At 39.8% G+C, this 27436-nt stretch overlaps 1 protein-coding gene across 2 annotated transcripts; it reads left to right on the top strand.

Annotated features, from left to right (window-relative positions):
• Window positions 1–557: 557 nt before the first annotated feature.
• Window positions 558–27390, top strand: CGRRF1 (cell growth regulator with ring finger domain 1). Of its 2 annotated transcripts, XM_081128851.1 has the most exons (6): window positions 558–778; window positions 10323–10462; window positions 17304–17481; window positions 17635–17782; window positions 23769–23876; window positions 24351–27390. In XM_081128851.1, the coding sequence occupies exons 1-6, from the start codon at window positions 675–677 to the stop codon at window positions 24669–24671; spliced, it is 999 nt and encodes a 332-aa protein (XP_080984977.1). In that variant the 5' UTR covers window positions 558–674; the 3' UTR covers window positions 24672–27390. The 2 variants fall into 2 exon arrangements, with proteins under 2 accessions (XP_080984977.1, XP_080984978.1); XM_081128852.1 differs by lacking the exon at window positions 23769–23876 and having other exon boundaries at window positions 24351–25580.
• Window positions 27391–27436: the final 46 nt, after the last annotated feature.

The following is a 27436-nucleotide window of genomic DNA, read 5'->3' on the forward strand; positions in this document are numbered from 1 at the left end:
CGCAGTGCTCGTTTTCCTCTTCCATTAAACCCACCTCGAAAAGGCCGACGAGGCTCGTAAAGGCTGCCTGCGAGGCCCCTCCTGGTGCCTTGTCCCGCGCCTAAGCGTCGGCTTTCTAGGGAAAACAAGCGCAGGCATGGGGCCGTTTCACTTCGTAGAACCCAACATGCCGGCCTTCCGCCTCCCAAATTTGCCTCGGATCTCATACGCAACGTTTCAGGATTTAGGCTCCGTTACGTCGATTTCGGACCGTGCTTCTCTCAGCTGCATCGGAAAACCTTCCCTGAGTCTCGGACAACACAGAGCTGGCCCCAGGATCTAGTTAGAATTTGCCGCAGAAAAGCTGGGACGGCTGGGGCCGAGGGGCGGAGAAAACGCTCGCTGGGAACCAATCCCCTGGGTCGGGGCGGGGCGAGTCAGGGCCACGCCCCCCGCGAAGCCAATCGCTCGTGATGGGAGCGGGAGGGGCGGGGCGAGCCCTGCAGGCGACGTCGTGATTGGCACGCCCGCTCCCGCAGCCCCGGAGGCTGACCCGACGTCCAGTTTACCAGAACCCCAGGCAAGTGCGGCTGTGCGAAGTTTGTCCGCTGCGGGGCTCCGTAGTAGCTTTAACCCGGGCGGAGCGGGATGAGCGGGGCTGGGCGCAGGAGCCCCGTCCAGCTTAGGAGACCCTGATGGCTGCGGTGTTTCTAGTAACGCTGTACGAATACTCGCCGCTTTTCTACATCGCGGTGGTCTTTACCTGCTTCATCGTGACCACCGGCCTGGTATTGGGATGGTAAGTGCCCCGGAGCTAGGGGCAAGGGAAGGAGGGGCAGACAGCCCGGGAGCGGGGTCGCGGCGAGCCGCGGGGGGCCTCGGCGCCGGGGGGCTCGGCGCTGGAGCGCCTGGGGCTGTCGGGGAGGCGGTGCCGAGGGCTCCTACTGGCTCCGCGAGGTAAACCAGGTGGACACCGCACCTGCGTGACTGCCCCGCCTTGCCGCCCGGCCCCCGGCGCTGCGGGCGGGCGGCGGTGCTGCGGGATTGAGGTGTTTCACCCAGCTTTGTTTCTGAGTAACACGGCGTCCAGTAAGGGCCTGGGCTCGGGCAGAGGGCGTGTCCAGCAGGCTTCTGCCCCAGGTTGGGGCCTACTGTGCGCCCAGAGTGTCCAGCCGCCTGCGGCACAGCGCGGAGCGGACCGCAGACGAGGCTGAGGGTTGAGCTTGTGCGCGGAGCGCCTGGCCTCGGCCTGGCTCCTAGCGGACCTCCGCCGGGTCGTGCTTACACAGCCTGATAGACGCAGCTGGTTGACACCCTTTCACTAGTCCGTCCGCTGGTGAGAGAGACGTGAGCTAGACTTTGAAGAATGAGTGTTTTGAAAAATGAGTGGAGTGGAATGTGCGTGGTGGAGAACAGAAGGCATTTCAGAGACCGCAGCGTGAGCGGGGCGAGAGGGGGCGCTGAGGAGCAGGGCGGGCTGTGCACTGAGCGTTCAGGGCCCTCTGATCGCTGTGTCTGGGATTCCTTTCAAGAACGGACGCTAGCCCTTGCCGTTTTCTGACAGTATATGCCCTCCTTAGGAACCAGGCCAAGTTCGGACACTTTCACACCGCTCCCCGCACTGTAAGGAGCAGAGCGTGACATTCCTTGTGTGTGGGGGGGGGCGGGGGAAGATTAAGACCCATTTTACACTATTTGTTATTCTCGGCCCATCAGATTTTATTGGTGCTGTTCTTCGAGAAAGTTTGGAATTGGAATTAGGAAGCGGTTGCCCAGGATTTAAAAATAACTATAATGTTAGTGTTACCCTCTTAAAGAAGTGTAATTTTTCTTTCCCCTAAGGGAAATAGGTGACCAGTTGATAATTGCATTATAGCCTTAAATTTTAATTTCAGTGGGCCAACTAATGCGATATTTCTGATATCTGTCTTTAGTGGTATTGGCAAGAGGAAAATGAGTGAAGGTCCTATTGATAATGATGGCAGCATCTGTGTGTGAAGGGTAGTTAGGAACCTCATGTTTGTAGTCATTAAGAGACAGACTTTGGTATCAGACAGACCTAGTTCAAATCCTGGCTCAGCCAGGTTTAAGACTTGGTTTGAAAATTTAATTATACTCCATTTAGGTACGGCTTTTCTAAGGGTGGAAACCTAGGTAATTGTAGAACTCTTGGAATTGTAGGCGCAGCACTGCTGAGTCCAAAAGACCATGTCAGTGCTAGTCATTTTCATCCTGATGTGTATGTAACCAGTCATCTTGAGCCTAACCCAACTATTCTCTCCATCTGGGTTAGCTTTGTCCATGTAGATAAATTTTTTACTAGCATTTATTTGCTAACCTAAGCCAAGGTCACAGATTCATTGAGTAGAAACAGTGAAAACCATCTAGGTCTCATGAAAACTTTCTTTTCTTTTTTAAACTATATTTTTATTGATTTCAGAGAGAGGAAGGGAAAGGGAAAGAGAGAAACATCAATGATGAGAGAGAGTCATTGATCGGCTGCCTCCTGCAGGCTCCCCAATGGGGATCGAGCCCACAACCCGGGCATGTGCCCTGACGGGGTATCAAACCACAGTCTCCTGGATCCTTCGTCAATGCTCAACTGCTGAGCCACACTGACCTGGCAAAAACAGCTTTCTTATAGTACCCCAGACAGAAGGTAAACCCATTAATCCACTATGCTCTTCACCCTTGTCATTTTTTTTTTTAACCTCCCATAATATAATCCCTAGTGGTCATCTGTCTTCTCTCTCATGGTTCTTACCTCAGTACAGCTCTGAGTTTCTTTCCCATTGCTTCTTTCCACTGTTCTCTTTGTCCAGCTGCAATGTGTGGGAGTGGAGAAAGAACAGGAACTTCGGATGATTGGAATCCCAATAGCAGTAGTAAAGATCATGCAACTAGAAGTATGGGTATTTCTATTTAACTACATGGTGGTTTCTGGGAACCCTAGTAGCTCACATTTATTAAACTCCTGCTATTTGCCATGCACTGTGCAGAAAGAAGACCAAAAAGTCATATACATTTTTTAACAGGTTCCCATAATCAGGGACCCTGACTCTGCAGCTACTCCCTGCTTTTCCTTGACCATAGGTTATTAAGCATTTGTCTCTCAGCTTTATACCACTGTTATTATTATCCTTTGCTTTGTGAATTGGAGGCAGAACCTCTGAACCCCATTTCTTCTTTGCTAGCTGGCTTCCCACGAGGCTTTGCCAATAGGGGAGGGAGAGTGGTCGGCTGGAGGACAAGAGGACTTGCTGCCTCCTGTTTGACTCTTTTTCTTGTCTGTGTCAGCACAGCAGTAGTGCCATACTCTAGCACTAACAGTTGGTTCAGTTTTTCCAGTTTATAGTTTTCCACTTTCTTAGAACCAGCCTCATTGCACCCCTTCAAAGATATCAATACTCTTTCCTCAGATCTGAGTCCCAGCTCTATGGGCGTCCTTCCTCCAAATGTCTAGGCTCTTGTAATTCGTTTTCCTCTGTTCCTTGTCCAAGGAGACATAGTTCCTTCCTACTGTTACAACTTCTTTGATACTCAGTGTCCTCCTTTTGCCTTTTCAGTTCTTTAACATCCGGTTAACATTTTACATTAAATTATCTCTGTTAAAATAACTGGTGTGATTTTGGTCTTCTGACTGGACTGATAAAGATATCGGTAAGTTATTACTAAGAATGGGATCCTGGGGGAAAACCCTCAAAGATGGGGTTTGGGGACTGGTCTGGTCATTTCTTCAGCTCCTTGACAATGGGAAATATGATTCTAGTAATACAGGACATACATTGGCATCCCAGTTAATAAAATCACTATCTTTGGGCGATTGTGATAAAATGATTTCTGAAGCAAGTGCCTTGGGGGACCAAGTGGCTAACACACTTGACTATTATGGCAGTAATGATGACTATAAGGACTGAGGGATGGGTGGAATGGTTGCTTCTGAGATCACTGGAGCACTTACAGAAAAAAAAAAGACAAACTCAGGTATTTGAACTCTCAGATCAAGTCTTAGAGAATCCGAGAGTTTCTGTGGTTCTAAAGCACTTTATTTCATGTAGCCACAGAGCTAAAAATTGAACACAGCTTTAATTTTGCTGGTAATAGAACCACACGGCCTTGTAGATGTCTCACTTAGGACACTGATTAGAAAGAAGTGGAACCCTGACACTTGGAATGGGAACATCTAAATAGACGTGGACAAAGCTGAGAATCTTGAAACCCCAAGTCACTCTGAGCCTTCCTTGTTCGTGGAAGCAGCCTGCTCTCCATGTCTGAGAAAACTACCCTTCCCTTCCTTGAAGATTTTTAATAACCTCGCCTAGGGCAGAAGCACTGAGACATACATTACTGAGAGGAGACTATCCTTGAAAATCTCTGGCACCTGCCTCCTCTAGGCTATTTATGATGGTGAGAGATGCTGCCCTTAGAGTGGACTTCCTGACTTAAAGTCCGGTGGCAGCACATAACCACAGGAGTCAAGGTGGACACATGTCCCACCATGGATAGTGGTAGACAAAGCAGAACGTGTTTTGGCTTGCAGGGATCTTTGGCAGTGCCTAATGGATTACAGTATCCCTGGGAATAAAATAGACGGTGGCTTACTAAATGCTATATGAACTGCATAGAAGGAAAAACTCCAGGTCTGGAGCCAGAAATCTGACTTGGGTCACAACAGTGGAGAGTCTGACCTTTCACGCAGTTTCCAGGTCTAAGCCAGTCCGTAGACTGGGAGCTTCTGACTGAAGGGGAGGTGAGTCCCCTTGAGGAAGGACCCTATCTCCTGCAATACTGCCACAAAGATATACTATAAATCATCCTTTCTCAAAGGCTGCTGTCTCTCAGGTGCACACATGCTTTTCTGTACCCTGCTTTATGATAGATACTGGGGCAGGGACTTTGCAAACCATTCCTCTCCTGCTAGTTCACTGTCTTCTTCAGTTCCCCAAGTTCTTTTCCAGCCTTACAGTCTCTTTCTTAAGTTTGCTTCCTTGCCCTGGCTACATTTCTGTAACATTGGCCTTCACCCTGGCAGTGACACTTGGCCCAATTGCAGCACTTTATTTTAGTTTATAATTTTTTCTCATACCTAGAATGAGCCTTATGGCACTCTTTCAGAGATATCAACACCAGCTGGCCAGAACTCCTACCAAAAAGTCTGGGTCCTAGCTCCTGGGGGATCCCTTCTCTAAGTTTCTAACTTGTAATCCCCACTCTTTCCTTTGTTTCCCCAGCCCTAGGAGTGATAACTGCTTCTTGCCAGGATACCTAAGTGTCCCCTTCTTGCCTTTTCAGTCCTCCAGTACTTGGTTAACAATTCTTTATGTTCAAATAACTGATGTGTCTATCTTCTGCCAACCCTGCCTGATACACCAGCCTTGACTACTTCTCGTCTCACTTGTTGAAGGCATTTGGTTGTTTGTGTGTGACGAGGCTGGTGATGAGGTACAGATTCCTGCTTAGGAAAAGGATATGACTTTAGTTTGTATTTGCTTAGGATGCAAAATATATGACACCTGGCAAGAATTTTCTGGAAACATTTCAGAAGAAAACACGAAACTCTAGAAGTGGCATTTCAAACCTTAGTAGGGCCTTAAAAGAGCACTCATTCTAACCCTTCTTTTTATTCTTTGTTTAAATTTTTAAAAAAATGTATATTGATTTGAGATAGAGAATGAGAAAGAGAGAAACATCGATGTGTTGTTCCACTCATTTATGCAGTTGTTGGTTGATTCTTGTGCCCTCACCAGGGATCAAACCTGCAACCTTGGTATTGGGACAGTGCTCTAACCAACTGAGCTACCCGACCAGGGCTACTCTTTTTCTTCTTCTTTTTTTTTTTTTTTTTAAATAATTAAGGGTTCAGAATTTTGGAGATTGAGTCACTTTTTGAAAGTCATATCATTAGCACAGCAGTTCCCTCAGAGACAGCCCTCCTCCCCTACCAAGGATATCCCCATGACTGGTTTTTATATGCTGATCCGTATCTAGCCAAGTGAGGCCATTTTTGGGAGATTGTACAGGAGAGGAGACCCTGCAGACTGCCTCTGTGTTTTCTGAAGGCTGAAGGGGTGATAAAAATTGTTTATTACTGAGCTTGAAACCTTACCTTCAAAGTAACCGTCATTCATGAGGGACTCCGTGAGACTTCAAACACAAGGAAAGGAGATCAGTTTTGCTTTGCTTCTGCAAGAAGCTTAGGAAGTGTGTTCAGGGTTAGATATTGTATAGGCCATATGACAAAATGTGGAAAGCATTGGAAGTCCACAGGTTATTGCTGTTCTGGAAGTTGAAGCATTATGAACAAATGCAACAAACAGTTTGGAAATGGGAAAAACCAGAATTATAGAAACATCCAGGAGGATTAAGTGTACCATTATAACAGGAAAGAGAACGGGAAATTCTTTTTATGGAAAAAAAGGAGGGCTAAGTTTATATAAAAGACAAAATAATGAATGTTAAGAAACATTTAATTAGTTGGTATTCTGTTTATCAACAGTTGGCAAAATGACTTTGGAAAAAAAGATAAAAATGGAATTGATTTAAAAGAAAATTGGTCAACTCTCTATTTGACTGTTTTATTTCTAATGTCATATCAGCCATGATCTGATACACAGGACATCAATGTCTTTATTCAAGTTTTTGATTAAAAATGTGGAAAAGGCCAGATGTAAAGATGGTGGGTCTACTTATCAATATTTTACAGAACTATTTGTCAGCATTTATCATGAATTGCTATTTAACCAGTCTCCAATTTTTAACCTCATTCCAAAGCATTTCTGCACGTTGGCTTTTGAGTAACACATTAAAGATAGAAATACTGGTCCACATCCAACAAGTCAAAACTGTGAAAGTTGTGAATTTTTGTATAAGAATGAGCATGTTCACACTGGGTCAGGTATGTGAAAAGGTTTAGGATTTTATGAGGCTGAAAGTTCAACCTGAGCCATCAGTGCGTCAGCTGCTCAAAAGACAGCTTACATCATCAACATTATCATTGTTAGCACTTACGTGGTTCCAGGCCCTGCTATAAACTTTTACAGGTGGGGTAACAGTTACACAGAGGTTGAGTGATTACTTAAGGACACATGGCTATTGTGTGTCTTATTCCTGATTTTAAGAAGAAAGCAGTTTTTCAAATATGATGTTAACTGTACATTTTTTATTGCTGCCCTTTATCAGGTTAAGTTCCTTTACATCCCTAGTTTGCTGATGGTTTTTATCAGGAATAGACATTGGATTTTACCTAGTGCTTTTTCTGCACGTATTGAGATAATCATATGTTTGTTTGTTTTTTACTCTGTTAATATGGTGAATTACGTGTAAAATTTTAATGTTATGCTAAGCCAACCTTGCATTCCTGAGATCAACCTCACTAGGTCATGATATATTAATCTTTTCATATATTGTTGGATTTGATTTGCTAAGCATTTTTGCATCTGTGTTCCGGAGTGGTATCAGCCTGTAGTTTTCTTGTACTGTCTCTGCCCCTCTCTGCAGATTTCCGTTACATGCATATTAGACAGCTTGAAGGTGTCCGTCCCTCAGCTCACTCATGTTTTGTTTTGTTGTTCAGCCTTTTTCCCTTCTGTGTTTCACATTAGATACTTTCTGTTGCTAGGTCTTTAAATTTACTAATATTTTGCTCTGTAATATCTAATTTGCTGTTAATCGCATTCAGTGTATGTTTCACCTCCAACATTGTATTTTTCATCTTCAGCAATGGGATTGGGTCTTTTCTATATCTTCCATATCTCTGTATAATATACTCAATCTTTACTTATCTTCTTTAAAAAGTTTAGTTATAACAATTGTTTTGATACCCTTGTCTACTAATTCTAATATCTGTATTGTATCATTTCTTGGGTCTATTTCTTTTCTTTTCTTTTCTTTTTTTTAATATATCTATTGATTTCAGAGAGAGGAAGGGAAAAGGAGAGAGAGAGAGAGAAGCATCAATGATGAGTGAGTCATTGATCGGCTGCCTCCTGCACGCCCCCTACTGGGGACCGAGCCCGAAACCTGGGCATGTGCCCTGACCGGGAATCGAACTGCAATCTCCTGGATTCTAGGTTGATGCTCAACCGCTGAGCCACGCCTGGCCAGGCTCTGGGGTATATTTTTATTGATTAGTTTCTCTTCTCATTGTGGGTCATATTTTCCTGCTTCTCTGGTAATTTTTTATTGAACACTAAACATTGTGAATTTTACCTTATCTGATTCTGGAATTTTAAAAAAAGATTTTTTATTGATTCTTTAGAGAGTAAGGGAGAGGGAAAGAGAGAGAGAGAAGCAGCATCGGTGTGAGAGCGTAACATCAATCCTGCACGCCCTCTGTGGGCGATTGAGCACACAGCCCCGGCACGTGCTCTGACTGGAATCGAACTGGCCACCTTTCAATACACTAGATGACACCCAACTAACTGAGCCACATCGGTCCGGAATGGAACCAGCAACCTCTTGGTGCTTGGGACGACTGTCAACCAACTGAGCCACACCAGCCAGGGCACCTTTTACCTTTTTTTAGGCAGAAACAGAATAGTCTCATCTAACTGTTCTATAAAATTAAATTAATCTAGAGTGAAATTTTATTCTATTTGTTAATTTTATTGGCTTTCTCTTGGCAATAGGTCTATCCATGTGCTTTGAAATTGTAGTTTGCAATCTAGCTTTTGGTGGAAGCTTTTCCCCCTTCCCTTTGCCCTCATCCTTGCTTTTTAACCATTTCTAGTTGCCTCCCCCCAGATTTATAGACCACCCCCTCTCCCTAGTAAAGGACCAAGTCTTACAGTGACAGTTCGGTCTCATATTGATGTTGACCTAACCCAGCTCCTGGATTCAAGTTGTGAACTGGCTCTGACCCTTGTCTTGAGTGGACAGCCTGTAAGGCCCTCTTACTATGTGAAGGCTTAGTTTCCACTGCTTACTGCCAGACTCAGCACCCATCAAACCATGGCATAAGCCTTACTCAGCACTTTATATTTTTTTCCCTTTTCAGGTTTATAAAGCTGTCTCTGAACCCAGCTATTTCTCTTCTTTCCAACATTTTATTATTAAAAATTTGAAATATACATACAATAAAGAATATGGTAAACATTCACATGCCCATCACTTAGGCTCTAAACCAACGTTTTGCTATAATGTCTTTATTACGTATCTGTCCTGATCCGTCCATCCTTCTGTCCATCCATCAGTCCATCTTATTTGTTGATCACTTCAAAGTAACTTATATTCTTCACCCCAAAGCATTGCATAGCTAGAGTTCAATAATGGTTTTTGTTTATATATTTTTTCTTTTGAAGTAATATTTATATGCAATGAAATGTACATGTCTTAAGTGTAATCAAACACATCACCTATCCAACTCAAGCCTCTATCAAGGTGCAGAATACTGCCATCACCAGAGAAAGTTTCCTCATTCCCTTTCCCAGTTAGCCCATATACCCACACCCCAGAAGTAACTGTTGTTTTGCTTTTTGTTTCTACTCAGTTACTTTTGCCTGCTCTAGAATTTCACTTTATCGAATCAGAGCATGCACTCTTTTGTGTCAGGCTTCTTTTGCACAGCATTTGAGATTTATCCCTGTGGTCGTAGCAATAATTTATTCCTTTTCATTGCTGAGCTTTCTGTTCCTTTCTTTAAACACACCACTGTTTTTTTTCACTCATTTCAGCACGGTCTTCTTTGATTTCTCCGTGTTTGGAGAGAATAGAGTGCATCCAAGTATGAACCTAACTGCCAGCTTAACCTAAAGTCCCCTGGTTAAACTAATGTGTATTCATTTTCAGTTATTTTATTTAAATTGAGTAAACTTAGCTGCTTTCTAGTTTTATAAAGAATTGAATTTAGGCCTTTTCATTTTTCTTCTAAGTCGGTTCAGTATGCATTATCATATTTTTACATGAAATTTAAAAGGAGAAAATATGCTGTATAAATGCAGGGCTATATTTGGTGTTTTAAAGTTCTATTGTCCCATAAATAATATCAAATAGTCTGCATATTAAATAGTATTTGTTTATCATATCATTTAAAAATTTAGTAATTCTGTCATGTTTTTGCTGTTACATTAGGTACAATTTATAATTAGTGTGCTCCATTGTTATTAATAATAGAACTGTTTTCAAGAGTATGTTGGTTCAGCCAGCTTGACAATATATTGCAATTCTATGGGACCTCTGATCTCTCTTACTTCTAGATTAATTCTCTAATATAATGTAAATTGAGTAACTTAATCTCTTTTTCTGATATTTACATTAAAATGATTAATGAAGCATAACATAGTCTACATGTAACAGAAAGTTTCAACATTTGTTAAAATTATGTACTATTTTATTTTTACCTTCAGGTTTGGTTGGGATGTTCCAGTAATTCTGAGAAATTCTGAAGAGACCCAGTTCAAAACAAGAGTTTTCAAAAAGCAAATGAGACAAGTCAAGAATCCTTTTGGCTTAGAGATCGCTAATCCATCTTCAGCTTCGATTTCAAGTTGGTAGCTATTTTCCAAAGATTCTTCTCTCTTTCTCTGCCCCCTTTTGAACCCTTTAATTTTCTTTCTCTCTTACTTTCTCTTCATTAGACTTAACATTTATTGAGCACCTGTTTGGTTCCAGGAGCTGTACTAAATACTGCAGATACAAAGGTTAATAATTCACAAACCTTGCTCCTAAGGAACTTATCAACTAGCAAACAGAAAGTATCACAGGTGTTAATAAGAGAAGTCTGTAGGACAGTGTGCCATTTTCATTGGTCTTCAGTGCAGTGGGAAACATAAGAATGGTGTGGTGTGAGCACAGTTAATGTAAGGTTTCTAACATTCTGAAGAACAGTTGTCTCTTATTCTGAAATTATGGTATTTTGGTCTAAAATTATTTTGGTAGATGGTAGTTTTTTATTTCTGTACTTGGAAAACAAATTGTCTGCAAGCATATCTAGGAACCAGTGAAAGAGAAGGGAGTGCAGGGCACGGGTAAGGCAGAAGAGTCGAGGAAGACTCACGTGCTCTGCTTGGGTCCTCCATAGACAGGTCCTTGACCGAGATGAGGAATGCGGGAGGAATCAGGTTTCGGAAGAAAGGCAATGAATTCATTTTTGAACTTCTGGACTTCTAAATGCTTTTGTGACAGTTAAGTGGAGATATGGAGTAGGCAGTTCTAGATACAGTCCTGTAGCTCTGCACAGTTTTCTGGGCTGAAACTCTGTCACCTTTTGCACTTGCTCACGTTTCTGGTATCTTAAAAACAACCCCAAACTTTCTCAACTTTTCATCTTATTCTAGCTACTGTCCTGTTTCTCTTTTTCCCCTCATAGCCAGGCATCTTCAGAGCACTTTGCATTTGCCTTCTCTTAGCCTGCTTCCTTTTTACTGCGTGGGGCAGTGTAGTCTGATTTTCACCTGTATCCCTCTATTAAAATGGCTTTCTCCAAGGTCACTAATTAGCACTTCTGCCCCCCACCTCTGACCCCTGGCAGTCGTAAAATTTACTGGACGCTTCCCAGGCCTGAGTTAGTGCTCCCTCTGCAGTGTCTAACAGAGCTGACCAGTCCTTCCCTTTTGACATCCTGCTCCCATGTCTTCTGTGAACTTTCTTGTCTCGTCATCTTCCTACCTCCACCTTCCAGAATCACTTGTCAAAAATTCGTGTACTTAATCACTAGAGATTATCAACCTTAAGTAAATCTTGATTTACAATGACAAAGTAAGAAATTTCTTATTTTTCTTCCTTAGTTGTATATACCATACCATGTGTGTGTGTGTATATAAATATAAGATAACCCCTATGAGTTGAGGGGACTAAGGACCTTTTATCCCCCTAGTGGTAGATAAGGAGTTCATTCTGACACTTTTCACTTGGGAAAACCAAATTTCAGGATCCCACAGAGAAGACTAACTTATTTAGGAAACCTGCCTGAATGAAATGTACAGAATAGTGGTGGCAGGGTGACCTCTGACCTTTGTGGCCACGCACTTGAACCTGCTGTAACATCACTTCTGGCTCTTGAGCAAGACTGTGTGTAAAAAACTCCACCAGTACAAAGTCCTTCTTCCTGCAGCACAGATCCACAAGCCTGGAGACACAGAAAGTAAGAACTGATACATGAGCAAACAAACTGGACACTTGTGAGCTAGAAAGTATCAGGAAACCCATCAATCTGCTTTTAAGACCCAAGTAGTCTTAAGTAGAGCCAGCCCCGTAAATGTTAGAAGCAAATGAAAAGATATCTACTACGTGGAAGATGCCTCAGCTATGCCCAACACACTAGATGCTAGCATTACTGAAGTACATGAAAAAATTTTAAATGTGCGGGTTTATAGCGTGCTTATTGAAGTATTTTAATTTTTAAATACCAATGCATATCATTCATTATCTGTCTTCTATGGGGAAATAAGGAGAAGAATTTTGGTGGAAATTGTACTTGACAGAGTAAAATTCATTTATTTAAACTGTGGAACAGTGGATGTCATTAAGTATCTCTAACCAGGATATCGAAATAATATTCTGAGCAATAATTGTGACATTTTAAAAGGTTATTTCATTTGGTGTGATAATTTAAAAATCCAGGGGTTCTTTTGGTTTTTGTTGTTGTTTTTTTAAATCACTGTACCCAAGATGCCTGGCACATAGGGAAGGGATGGGGAACATCTAGAGAACCGACTGACTTGAAAATCAACCAGACAATCAGTTTTAATCTTAGTCATTTAGTTCTGTTTACTAGGAGTAGGTTTTGCGGGTTTTTGTTGTTCTGTAATGATACCGTATTCGGATTTATGATGCTTCCATGTCCTCAGTGCAGAGGTTTTAATGAAACTGAAGGTCGCTACTTGGGACGTATTAGTTGAGTTGTATTTGTTTGGTTCAGGAGTTGTGCTGCCCTTTCGTAAACAGCTTCCTTGTATTTTGACTGACTCACCCTGGTAAGCGCGAACGGAAGCAAAAGGGTTAAGCAGAATGGCACACGGCGTTTTGGAGAAATCCGTGGGCCTCTGTTCCTTACAGCCAAAGCTTTCATCTCCCAGTGTTCTGGTTGCATCATCCTCGTGCATGGGCCCCGTGTATAATCTTCTCACAGAGTTCTTCTGCAGGAAGGTTTGTGGCTTTTCTGTCCCATTGTTTCTCGCTTTTTTTTTAATGGCTCAACTCAACTCAAAAAACCCTGATTTTTTTTCAGTTTTTTGTAAGACTCTCTTACACTGCCTCTTACACTTTATTTGGCCGTCACAGGCAGGCCGGTTGGGAGGAGTCCCACCCATGCTGCTCCCCTTCATTTGGATTCTGAATCTCCTGGGTTATGTCTCTATTCCAATTCGGTTAATGCTATTGATCTAAGATGTCATTGTGTGCTCACTGAATTTTAAAAGACTAAGAAAATGTAAGAATGGGAATAGAATATAAGGGTCTTTGCAGAAGAAGCAATAAAAACTGAAGGGAGAGTAGTTTTGCCTGGGAGTATTTGAACTATTACCAGTTAGTATAAATCAGTAGATTCTCCTTAGTCTGTGTACAGACAAATTTATGAAAGATTGTGGAGAGCAGAGTTATAGATTTTGTAGTTCTTTTTCATTTACTTATAATATTAATATCAGGACATTGTATTAAAATCTGATTAATGTCCAGTTATGAGTAGTCCCTGACACCCCCCCATTTTAGTCAAGTGTATGAAGTCTGTAAATAAGTTTTATTTAGCTCTGAATCTCTGAAACCCTGATTCTTCTTTTTTAAAATCTATCTTTATTGATTTCTGAAAGAAGGAGGGAGAGGGAGAGAGAGAGATAGAACATCAATGATGAGAGAGTCCTCATTGATCGGCTGCCTCCTGCATGCCCCTGATTGGGAATCGAGCCCGAAACCCAGGCCTGTGCCCTGACCAGGAATCGAACCTTGATTTCCTGGATCCTAGGTCGATGCTCAGCCGCTGAGCCATGCCTGGCTGGGCTGGAACTCTGATTTTTACAAAGCAGATAGACTGGTAGTTATGTATGTTCTGTAAGTTGAAGTTTTTTTTTTTTTAAGGATTATTCTTCCATTGTTCTTTTTTTAGTGTAAACAAACACATATTTGGATATCCTCTCCTGTGAGATAAACAGTAGTATACTATATACAGAGTGAGGCAAAAATGAGTTTTCAGTTGTTCATATAAAAAATAATACAGTAATTAATAAATAATAATACAGGAACAAACTCTTGCTTCACATACTCACAACTGTAAACCTACTTTTTGCCTCACCCTGTATACTTTTCTACACCTTGCTTTTTTCATTTAATGGTATATTCTGAAGCTCATGCCACAGTAGTACGATCCACAGATATTTTGATATGCCTCAGTTTTTAAAAATTAATTAATTATTTTTAAAATATATCTCTATTGATTTCAGAGAGAGGGAGAGACAGACAGAAACATCAATGATGAGAGAGTCATTGGGGATCGAGCCTGCAGCCCAGGCATGTGCCCTGACCAGGAATCGAACCTCGATCTCCTGGATCCTAGGTCGATGCTCAACCGCTGAGCCACGCCTGGCCAGGCCGCCTCAGTTTTTTTTTTAAGAGCTCCATAGTACTTCTTCATTGGAGAGTATTCCATATTTTGTTAATTTAATCCTCGACTTTTAGGTCGAATGTAGCATTTTGATATAACTAGTTCTACAGTGAATAGCCTTATCCATACATCTTTTTTACATTTTGCCAGTAATACAGTAATATTAAGTAATCATTTTCTGGATTCTTTTTCTTTTTCCACTTTTTTTTGTAGGCTTTACATTTTTTCCTTTTCCCATCTACTTTCAACTTTTTTTCCTTGCCTTGCTTTGTGTGGTTCTCAAGGGGCATAGAGAAAAGTATGCATGATTTTTAATACATATATTTAAAATTTGTATTAATGAAGTGTTTTTCTTCAGCTATTTTGCAGCTAATTGGAAAATATAGCTAATTAAATTCTACATTCTTGAATTAATACTTGATGATTAGAATCATAAAAATGTGAAATCAAATCCTGTATCAATTATGTGTGCAAAGTTCCTATCAGTTAACATTTTTGCTTAATAGTGGTTAGAAATTGCTCTATTTTACTGCTACTATATATACTCAGAATCTGAAACTTTGTACATTCTACAGTATTTGGTATCCTGTGGATGATCTGGTTGTGTTTATGTATCTCCTTCCAACACATTCTCTTGATCACGTTTAAAAATAAGTAATGTATTAATCAGATTTCTTATTAGCAAGCAACAGAAACTACTCCAATAAAAGGATATTGAAGTGGGGGGGAAATGGAGACACCTGTAATACTGTCAATAATAAATAAATAAAATGGGGGGGAGGTATTGAATGGCTTACGGACTTGCCAGTAGGTTTGGAGAGACAGAATCAGAGACCATGGAATAATTGTTTAGCCAGGAATAGTTGTCACTGGAAAGGGACCGGGACCAGGTGGGCCTGCCTTGGCATGGTGTGGAATGTGTGGGTTTTTGACTTCATGTAGGAAAGATTTCACAACGTGAGTCCAGGTGATTTTGAGAGTACATTTGTTAAAGCTGGGAGCAGCGAAACAAAGGATAGGCTTAAGATAGAAGGGCCAAGATCACAACAACAGGAATGGGCCTAGCCTGGGCTGCCTAGACTCAGGAAGGGAAGTCACATAACAGAGTTGAGCCACACTAGGCTGTGTGGATGCAGGAAAGGAAGTCACAGTAACAGAAGTGAGCCATGCTGGGCTTCATGGACTCAGGAAAGTAAGTCACAGGGGAAAAAGGAGGGCCCTTGGAGACAGGTTGAAGGGATTAGCCTGGGATGAGTTGCCGCTGCCCACTGCTCCCCTGGTTGTAAGTCTCCCAGAAACCTTTAGAACTTAGGAGAAAGAAAATAAAAGTACATGTCTGAGGAAAGGGGGATACGGGAGTTCTCAAGCAAGTGTACTGGGTCCTTTGTCTTAAGGGTTATCTGTTTTCTAAAGGCGGGAATTTTAGGGGAGATCTAAGGGGAGAGTCTCAGTAGAATATTCAACAGCTTTCCAGGTGTGTCCTTTAATATGCTGATGCATCAAAATGAGCATTTAGGGGAGTTTGAGATCATTCTCTGGTCAGCTTCACTGCTTTACTTTTATCTTGGATTTGTCTGGCTCTAATTGTTTTTTGTTTTTTTTTTGGTTACTTATTCCCCTGACTTCATCTGTTCTGGGGTTAGGCTGTCACTAATAGCAGTCTCTGTTGTCTCTCTCCCTGACCAGGGTGATTTAAGCTACTCCCTCTCTGTTTCCGGAGGAGAGGTATAAACCATCTGCTCCCAAGTGTCTTTGGTTAGGGAAGATAAGATCTTGTGATTTATTAGCAGGCTGTTAATTGCTCGGCCTTGTTTAGCTATCTTGTCTCAGTTTCCTTCATTCCACTTGTCAAGGAGTTTTCCTAGCTTCTTCCTATCCTGCCTCACAATGACCAAAAACGTTTCCTTTTGGTTTAGCAAGTACACCCTGGATGTTGCAGCTTGTACTGCCAGCAATGTGATACCCTGGATGTTGCTGCCTTTGAACTTACTGCTGCAATTGCCACAAGTGAGGGAAAAAATCATCTAGGTGGCACATAGTAAATCGTATATAACATAATTTGGCCACTTATAATTTATGTGCCCTCTTAATCAGCTCTACTCAAATTATAATATCTTTTATTATGCTGAAAGCGAACAAATGAATGAGGACATCACTATTAAACCCTCCGTGTTTTGGAAGCTCCAGTCTTTCCTCAGGATATGTTGCACATTACATGGGACATTAACTTTGTGACAAAAATGTATATTAATGTTGTCAGTGTGTATATTAATATTAGTAAAGCTCAATTTCTTTTCAATATTTTTCCTATTCAGTGATTATCTTGCAGGACTGTGGGTGGTGTGTATCCACTTTCAGAGACAGCTCTGCTCTACTTGTAGTTACAAGGTTGAGTGTATCTACTTTTGGAAACAGCTCTGTTTCCGGTAGTTAGGATTGTAGATGCTATTAGAGTGGTAGTGAACTATATTTCAGTTTTTCAGTTTTTAAACTCTTATTTTGGGAAAAGTGTTGAGGTCACCAAAAAAATTAAATGGATAATTTCCAAGCATAAATGCATAAATAATAAGGTTTACTGGTAGTGCTTCAAAGTTGTGTAGACATTGAGGTTTTTATATGTCCTCTTTTAGAGACCAGTTCCTTCATTTATGGGCACATGCCCTTTAACGAGTTCCTTTAACTGCCAGCAGCCTGGCTAGCATCCAAAATGAAGCTTTTGTTACTCACTATGTATAATTGCATTAGAAATTACATCAGGTAATTTTCTTCTCTTTGTCTTGTTTGTTTTCTACAGCTGGCATAACTTTGACAACAGATTGCCTTGAAGATAGCCTCCTTACATGCTACTGGGGGTGCAGTGTTCAAAAATTATACGAGGCTCTGCAGAAGCACGTTTACTGCTTCCGAATAAGCACTCCCCAAGCACTGGAAGACGCTCTGTACAGCGAGTATCTCTGTCGAGAACAGTATTTGTATCCTTTACCGTATACCTATTAGGACATGACAATTTTAGACATTAGACTTTTTATGGATAAAATAAAGTGTTGCTAAGTTACTATTGATCACCTTTGGTATATATTGTATTTGTGGTTATAGTGACAATTTACCCTTACATTTTCAAAAAGTATTAAAAAGGACAGCAAAGAAGAAATATATTGCCAGTTACCAAAAGATACTAACATTGAAGACTTTGGTACAGTGCCCAGATCTCGCTACCCACTGGTAGCACTGTTGACCCTAGCTGATGCGGGTGACCGAGAAATTTATGATATTGTAAGTAATTTTAAAGTTTTGGAAGCATTATTTTTAAGTGACTTGGATAATGGGTCTTAATGATTTGGTGATATAGAAAAAGTATTATTTTAATTTCTGAGGGTATACATTTGGCCTGGGCACATTTTTCCTAGAAAATGAATACACAAGAAGTACACCTGTATGATTTTTATACATGTAACAGCTCCTTCGGAGCATGACTTTTTTCCCATATGGTTTACAAGAATATGATTTTATTTAGAAAATAAAAGCTTATTATATTTGAGTTAACTTAATTTCATCATTCTGTCACATTTGCTACGTAGAAAAGTCTGCTGGGAGTATGTTTATTTTTAACATTTTTAGCACTGAATAAATTGTAGTATAATGATCCAAAATGCTCAGTTTTAAGACAATATCCACTCTTTTCTTTGCATGTTTACAGTCATCTTGTTTCCATCATAGTTTCTGCTCTACCTACATCTTATATATGTTTGGTCCCTGTATTTTCAGCAATTATAGTGATAATTACTTTTCTCATTATATGCTAATTATTTCTTTAGTTTGCTAATTTACCCCTATTAGGAAGATAAAAGCATTTTAGAGAGCTAAGAGGACCCGGGCCCTGACAATCCTCTAAGTATGGTAGAAGATTATACATGAAATAAACTTGGTGAAATTGTATCATGGTAAGAATGTCCATATACACAATTTACTACTTTTCTGAAGTGCATGATATAGATACGTTCATTAGTAAAGATACGGTAACATCTTTATGACACTTTGTACTGCCCAGAGTACATTCACTGACATTAACTTACTTATTCCTTCCAGCAACCTTGTGTGTTACGCAAATATCCTTCTTACAAGGACTGAAACAGAGTCCAGAGAAAAATCCCAGTCATTTAGGAAATAAAAGATGGGCTTGACCCTGAACCCATGTAGTTCTGTGCCAGTAAACCCCTCCCATTTTCTTAACAGAAATATCTCCCCTAAACAAGTGTGCATTGAGCTTTGGAAGGTGCTGGAAGGTGTAGACCCATATTGGGAAATCTAGACCCTGTTCATATGCAGTTAAGCCAATCTAGGTTTTGAGGTGTTTAATCTTATCAAATTGAAGTTCCATTGAGCTGAAGTCAGCTAGTTTTTTTCCCAAATAAAAGACATACCAACAGCAGTTATTTTCAGAATCTAGCACAGTGCCTTAAACACAGTAGGTACTCAATAGATTTAATCAATGTGAAAAAAAAGTCATACCAAGCAACACAGGGAGTCTCCTAGAGCTCGACGGTGAGCTCCTTAGTTGCATGTGCATGAGGAAGTGTATGCAAGACCTCGGGTTTCTCCCCAACCCCTCTTCAGCTGAAGAGAACTAAGGCCCATTAGGTTGGTGTTTCATACCCCGCCTGCCTGGGCAAGGTAACCCTCCTCTCCCCACTGTGTTCCCCGTCTCTTCTAAGCTCCCCTCCTTCTTTTAGTTCTGACCAAAAGGGTCACCTTTCGGTCACCTCCCTCCCAGCTTTCCCTTTTGGTTCCTCTTCCTCTCACTGGGGTGGTGCTTTCTATCTACTTGAGGTTCTGATGGTCTATATTTTCTAATTTTCCTTCCTCCATCTAAACAGAGAAGGATTTGTTGTATGCATGCTAAAACATATATAACATAAAATGTACCTTTTTAACCACTTTTCAGTGTACAATTCTATGGCAATATAAATAGAGAAAGATTTGCTTATCGGGTCCCGGATCCAACTGGAATGAAGACTCCAGGGCCCTGCTGTAGTTGTGGGCTGCTTATTTCCACAGAGGAGCCTGATCCCTGGCCCTCAAGCATTAACAGTCATTTTCTTTGGCTATGTCTCCCTGCGTTTCTTTGGCTATGTCTCCCTGCTTTGGCTCTTCTCTGTCTTTTATCAGCAGGCTCTTCCCTTTTTTCCTGTTAAATCTTATTTCTCCATCTCTTATCTCTCAGATTGGGCCTAACATTAGAACTAAAGCATAATTGTTAGTATATTTTATAATAATGTTCTCTTCTTAATTTTAAAAACAAGCTGAGCATTTCATAATTCTTTTTCTTAAGTGCTTTTTCAGTAATTTATCTGGGAGTCAGAGACTCTAAATCTAAAAAAAAAAAAATTAAACTCTCCCATTCCTATTGTAACAGTAAAAAATTACACTTATATAGTACAGTTAGGAACTAGTTTATTATAAGTAGATAAAGGAAAGCAAGGATTGTTACTGCAAGATTTTGATTTTAAATTTTTTTCATTTTTACATAATTGCATCAGTTTGTTTTCTGTATTACTCAAACAGTACATGCTTATGGCAGAAAGTAATATTAGGAAATCTTGATAAGCCAAATGAAAAAAAAGTATAATCACTTTTATTCTATCATCCCAAGATAACTACTGTGAATACTTGTATCTATCCAGACCTTTATATATGTAATTTTTAAGCAAAAATGGGATCAACTTGTATACACTGTTTGGTGACCTACTTTCATTTAGTATTTTATTAACATCTTTTCCATATGAAATGTATATCTACAACTACATATATATTTATAACTAGCATTATAGTAGCTTCAGAGCCTTTTAATATTAAATCAAATGACAAGAATGTTAGTATGAGGTGATAACATTTTTATCTTCTGCCAATTGTTAATACAAAATTGATTTAGTATTAAAAGCCTTTGAAGCCATTGCCAAACTAACAAATCCTGATAAAGCTGTGAAGAACATTGTATATTTATAACCGTAGTAGGGTATTTATTTCAAACTTTTTATTTGGCCATAATTTCAAAAACTTGCAAAAATAAAAAAGTCAAAGAGCACCCATATATCCTTTACCCAGATCTCCTGTTGTTAATTGTTAACACTGTACATTTGCATTATTTACCTTATATGTAGATATGTATGTGTGTATAGATATATATTTTTATTTTTAGATATATTTTTTTAAGTGAATGATTTGAGAGTAAGTTGTATGATGATTTTTTACTCCTAAATATTTCAGTATGCATTTCCTAAAAATAGGGATGTTTTCTTATATAATGACAATGTAGTTCTCAACTTTATAAGTCAACATTAATATAATATTTTGTCCAATCTATTACCTGTATTCCAATTTGTTAGTTTGTCTAATAGTATTCTTTATAGCATGTTTCCCCTCCAGTACAGATTCTAGTCTAGAGTTAGATATTGTGTTTGTCATGTATCATTAGCCTCCTTTCATCTGGAATATTTTCGTTGCTTTTCTTTTTGTCTTTTATGATATTAGCATTTTTTGAAGAATACAGCCATACACACACCCTCTTTTTGTAAAAAAACAGAACAATTCTTATTTTGTTTTTCTGATGTTTCTTCATGATTACATTGGAGTTATGCGTTTTCAGCCAGTATCCTTGCACAGGTGATAATACATGTTTTCAGGGCATCACCTTCAGGTTTTTTTCTGTCATTGGTGATGTTAGTTCTGATCTGTCAGTCAAGTAGTTACCTGTTTTCTCCACTGTTCCCTTTTTTCCTTCCTTTACAGATCATAAGCAGTCTATAGGGAGGCACTTTAAGACCAGGCCGATATCCTGCCCTTTATCAACATTTCCCCCTGGATTTAATATCCGTGGCTGAGTCTTTTTTTTTTTAATCCTCACCCGAGGATTTAAAACGTTTTCTTTATTGCTTTTCAGAGAGAGTGGAAAGGAGAGAAAGAGAGAGAGAAACATTGATGTGAGGGAGACACATCGACTGGTTGCCTTCACACGGGCCCCGACTGGGGCGGTGGATCAAGCCTGCAACCGAGGTATGTGCCCTTGACTGGACTCGAACCCGAGACCCTGCAGTCTACAGGCTGACGCTTAACCACTGAGCCAAACCGGCCAGGGCTCCATGCGTGATTCTTACCAGATCTTATCTTTACCATGATGCTTGCAAAATGATTATCTTTCAACTTCCACCATCCTGTCAGTCCTCAGTATTCTATAAGCAAGAAACCTACCATTTATTTTTTGTTTATCTATTTCCCAGTGGTTTAATTAATGAATTTAATTATTTTTGTGCTCAAACCATTGTCTTCGTACTTCCTGCCAAAGACTGCAGGTTTATAGTCAAACACTGTGTTCATCAATTACTTGGATTAGTTCTCCCCCAAATCATAAAACAATATATTAAGTGGTATATTCAAGTTTTACTGTTTTCTGCATACCCTCCCCCATTCTCACACACCCCAATCCTGTAAATAACCAAGTTCATTGTTTTCTGGTTTATTCTTCCTATGTTTCTTATTGTAATGATGATATATGTGTGTTTATATTTCTTATTTTCCTTTCTTTCTTACATTGAAGGCAGCACACTATGTATACTATATATGTAATTGCTTTTTTCACTTTACAGTGTCTTCTGGAAATCAGGCTAGACCGGTTCATAGAGATTTTCTCACACTGGTTTTGCTTTGTTTTGTTTTGTTTTGTTTTACAGCTGCGTAGCACTCCATTGTATGTAGGGTGTACAGGTACCATTTATTTAATCTCCTGTGGTTGGACATTCAGGTAGTTTCCAGTATTCTGCACTAGCAAATAACCTTGCACTGTATAATCTATGTGTATGGATTTTAATGTAGTTCGGGTTGTATGGTTGAAGGGTAAATGCACGTCATTTGTTACATATTGCCAAATTCCCCTCTATTAGGGTTGTGCCTTTGGAGTTGAGCTTTTTATTTATTTATTATTATTGATTTTAGAGAAGAGGAAGGGAGAGGGAGAGAAAGAGAGAAACATTGATGTGAGTGCACACATTGATCAGCTGCGTCTCTCCTGCACACCCCCTGCCTGGACTGAGCCCGCAGCACAGGCGTGTGCCCTGACCGGGAATCAAACTGGCAACTTTTTGGTGCATGGGAAGATGGCCAGCCAATTGTGCCACACCAGCCAGGGCTGAACCTTTTTTTTTTTAACATTTCCACCAGCAATATAGGAGAGGGATTATCACTCCATAGAGTGTATTGACAAACTTTTGAATTTTTGTTAATCTGATGAGTGAGAAATGGTCTATCAGTGAATTTTTGATTTGCATTTATCATGTTGTGAGTAAAATTGAACACTTTTAAAATGGCTAAGGACCATGTTTGTCTCTTTTGTGAATTATCTGTTCATGTCTTTCGCCCATTTTTCTGTGGATATTTGGTTACTTCAGTTTTTAAAAGCTGTTCATAAATTAGGGTTTTAACCCTTAGTCTGTGATATGCATTGTGAATATTTTATTCCAGTTGCCATATGTCTTTTAACTTTGCTTACGGTGCTTTTTGTCATGCAAGTTTTTAATTTTTATATAGTCAAATTTGTCAAATTTATCTGCCTTTGGGATTGATTTACAGTTAGAAAATCTTTCTCTACACTGAGACTAAAAAAGAACGCACATGTTTTCTTCTAGTATTTGTATAGTTTTATTTTCTACACCTTATGCTTTTGGAGTTTATTCTTGTATATGGTATGAGGACTACATCTAATGTTTTGTTTTTCTGAGTAGCTATTCAGTTGTCCTGATAGTCTCTCTGCCCAGTGATTTGAGATGCTACCTTTAGTATATTTGTATATATAATTGGATCTGTTTCTAGACTGTTTACTCTGTTTCAGACATCTGTCTATTCATGTGCTAGTACCACACTGTTTTAATTTTGGTAGTATGTTTTAATATCTGACTGGGTTTAGCCTCCCTCCCCATAGCTTTCTTTTCAGTATTTTCCTAGCTATTCTTATGTGTTATTTTGCTATATGAGAATTTTAGAGTCAACTCAGCTATTTTGTTGGGATCACATTAAATTTGTAAACGAGTATAATTAAAATAACTGGCAAAAATATGTCAGTAACTGGTTCCTCTGTAGTGGCTGATTTGAATAAATTATTGTAAGTTTTCTAATTTATCAACTTCTTATTTTTATTTGAGACACGTTTTCACATATCTGTAAAATAATATAAAGAGGTTAAGTACTGACCAGTGTTCAATTTTTATTTTAGATTTCCATGGTGTCAGTAATTCATATTCCTGATAAAACTTATAAACTATCCTGTAGAATATTATGTCAATATTTACTCCCGACTCAAGGTCAATTTCATGATCTTAAGGTAAGTTGTACCCTGTAGTCTTATCTTTGTCTCTTTTGCTCGCAGTTTCAAAGAATGACCATTTATAAAGGGATAATAGTTTTCAGTTAGTTAGGATAGAAGTTAGCTGTTATTTGCTATTGGATTTGCTAGCTCATAAATTTGGAGCAGCTCTTACGACCCTCAGGTTGAAAGAGTAATTGTGATTTGTGCCCAGTGGGTGTGGCTCAGCAGTTGATCATGGACTTACAATCGAGGAGATCGAGGTTCGATTCCTGGTCAGGGCACTTGCCGGGTTTCAGACTCGATCTCCAGTAGGGTCATGCAGGGGGGAGCCGATCAATGACTCTCTCATCATTGATGTTTTCATCTCTCTCTCTCTCCCTCTCCCTCTCCTTTCCTCTCTCTGAAATCAATAAAGATATATTTAAATAAATAAAAAAAGAGTAATTGTCATTTGTAATTATCTTTAAACTTGTTCCTTTGATTTTTCAGCAACTTTTCATGTCTGCAAATAGTAATTCCACTCCTTCCAGCAACTCTTCTCCAGAAGAGATGAGCACAGACCGAAGCTTGTTGGAAAAGGCCGGGCTCTCTGAGAGTGAAGTGGAGCCCCCGGAGCAGAACAGCAAGGACTGTGTTGTCTGCCAGAACGGGGCCGTGAACTGGGTGCTGCTGCCCTGCAGACACACGTGCCTGTGCGACGGCTGCGTGAGGTATTTCCAGCGCTGCCCCATGTGCAGGCAGTTCGTTCAGGAATCCTTTGCACTTCGCAGTCAAAAGGAGCAAGATAAAGACAAGCTGAAAACCCTTTGAGGATGTTGTTACAACTGGGAAGTACAATTTCCACAGAAGATGCAGAAATTTGTGTTCTTGGAATTAATCATAACATGGAATCTAGAGGTTGACCATCAATGAAAATTCTGTTTTAACTTCATATTTGTACGGTACCTGGATGATAAAATCTAATTATTCCTTCCTGTCCCATGTGGTAAATACTGGAATGCCATCTGTGTTAATACATAAAAATGCATTCAGCTCTTGAGAAGATGTAGATGTTTGGCCTTTTATCAGCTAGAATGTTTCATATAATATCAATTAGGAAAATTCTGAAAAGCAATCCATGTAAAATTTGAGGAAGTAAAAGTCTTAAGATTTTTGAATGTTTTTCCTTTGCCATAATCTAGAATGCAATTGTGAAAAAATAGAATTCTTCTTTTTAAAACAAATAAATATGTCTTTATTGATTTCAGAGAGAGGAAGGGAGAGAGAGAAACATGAGTGATGAGACAGCCATTGATCGGCTGCCTCCTGCACGCCCCTCGCGGCCCCCCCCCCCCCCCGGGATGAGCCCGCAACTCAGGCATGTGCCCTGACTGGGAATCCGACTTCCATCTCCTGGATCATAGGTCGGAGCCACGCCGGCCAGGCTGAATTCTTGAAGTAATTGTGTGTTCCCCAGTTTACAAGAGGAGTTGAAAAGGGTTTCTAACCTTAAGTCCTTTCCTGAAATATTGGTTTTTATAAATATCCGTCTGTTTGGTTTCTGATTTTCCTTATAATCATAGTCACATAAACACAAGTCTTAATTTTTAAGTATAACTTCTTAAATTATAAGTGCAAGATACAATTCTTGACTGTTCTCAGTGTGTCATAGATTGAAATGATACTCATTTACAGGAAGCAGATATCTAAAACAAGAATAATAAAATTTCTCGGATAATTAAATTTACTGTCAAATATGATTAGATTAAAAGACTGTGACCTACCAGGGAAGATCTGTGAGACACTCAGTGCCTTACCGTTGGTTTCCTCCTGCACAGCATATCCATCCAAAACTGGAGGGGGGTTTATAGCCAGAAAAATCACTAACAGAAACAAGCAACTATTTTTTTCTAGTGTGTTTTTGTGCCAACTAAACGCCATATCCTTCCGAATGGTAAATTACTTTGTTTATTCCTTGTTATACCCTTGGAAGAGTTCAGGAACCTGATAGGCAAAAAGGCCCCATCCCCCACTCTTTCTAAGATGATTAAGAAAAAGGTAAAGCAGCGGAAATTGCCTTCAACTCACCAAGTAATTAGATCATAGCAAATAAGCTGTGACATTCAGGGAGATTTTTAAGCCTTTTTTGTCCTGCTTTATTAAGAATAATGCCTTATCTTTGTATCAGTGTTTTTATATAATATCATTTCATTCTAATCAAATATAGCACTCTCAAAAAGACATTATCTATCCTTCATTCTATAAACCAAATCAAACTTTTATCTGCACTCAACAGCTACATAATAAATACCACCTAGGTCCCAGATACCTTTGAGGAGTCTGGGCTACAAAGACTCAGGAAAGCTCCTGGCCTCAAAGTATTTGCCTGAAAGGAGCATTGGCAGCTTATTGGAAGCACATCCCTACCTCAGAAATTCCTAAGGCCCTGTTCTGACTGCCACCGGTAGCAGGGTGGTCAGAAGCCAGTGGTTAGCTACCATTATAACCATTCCTCTGAGAAACTCATTTGTGGTGTCAGTTGGGGAATATTCAGAGATCATTTCTTCCATCCTAACCATCCTGCTTCCCTTTTCAGATCTGAATGCACCTAAACTGTCCTAGACACAGAGTTGCTTTCTCTGATTCCACCTACAGTCCTATTCCATTTTTCATAACTTTTTTTTTTTAAGAATTTGGCAGGTTTTTAAAAAATATGGTTTTATTGATTTCTAGAGAGAGAGAAGGGAGAGGGAGAGAGAGGGAGAAACATCCAGGGGAGAAACGGTGGGTTGCCTCCTGCATGCCCCCTACTGGGGATTGAGCCTGAAACCTGGGCATGTGCCCTGACTGGGAATCGAACTGGTGATCTCTTGGTGCATGGGTTAACTCTCAACCACTGAGCCATACCAGCCAGGCCATAACTTTTTCATTGTAGTAAAATATAACAGAAAATTTACTGTTTTAACCATTCTTAAGTGTACAATTCAATAGCATTAATTACATTCACATTGTACAACCATCACCAGTGTCCATCTTCAGAATTTTTTCATCAACCCAAACTGACACTCTGTACTCATCAAATAATAACTCCCCATTACCCCTCCCTTCAGCCCCTGGTAACACAAGTATACTTTCTGTATGAACTTGACTATTCTAGGTCCTCATTTACATGGAATCATGCAGTATTTGTCTTTTTCTGTCTGGCTTATTTCACTGACTATAATGTTTTCAAGGTTTATGCTGCAGTGTGTGTCAGAATTTCATTCCTTTTTAAGGCTGAATAATATTCCATTTTGTGTATATACCACAATTTGTTTATCTACTCACCCATCATTTTTCATAACTCTTAGTGATGATTTGCCCTTAGCTCCTCTTGCTGCAGTTGAACTAACTGTTTTTTCTGCCCTTGGTGATAAAAATATGAGAAATTTGTTAGGTAATCAAGTAAAAACAAGTAAACTGACACTTAGAGGCTTATGTGAGAATTTTCCAATAACAGTGAATAGTGACCTTTTGCAAGAATGTCAATAAAAGCATTGCATTTGAACGTATTAGATAAAATATTTGGTTTATATAGATTAGTTGCTACTTTCCAA

The sequence above is a fragment of the Miniopterus schreibersii genome, assembly GCF_964146895.1.
Source record: "Miniopterus schreibersii genome assembly, chromosome: 1".
In the NCBI taxonomy this organism is placed as follows: Eukaryota; Metazoa; Chordata; class Mammalia; order Chiroptera; family Miniopteridae; genus Miniopterus; species Miniopterus schreibersii.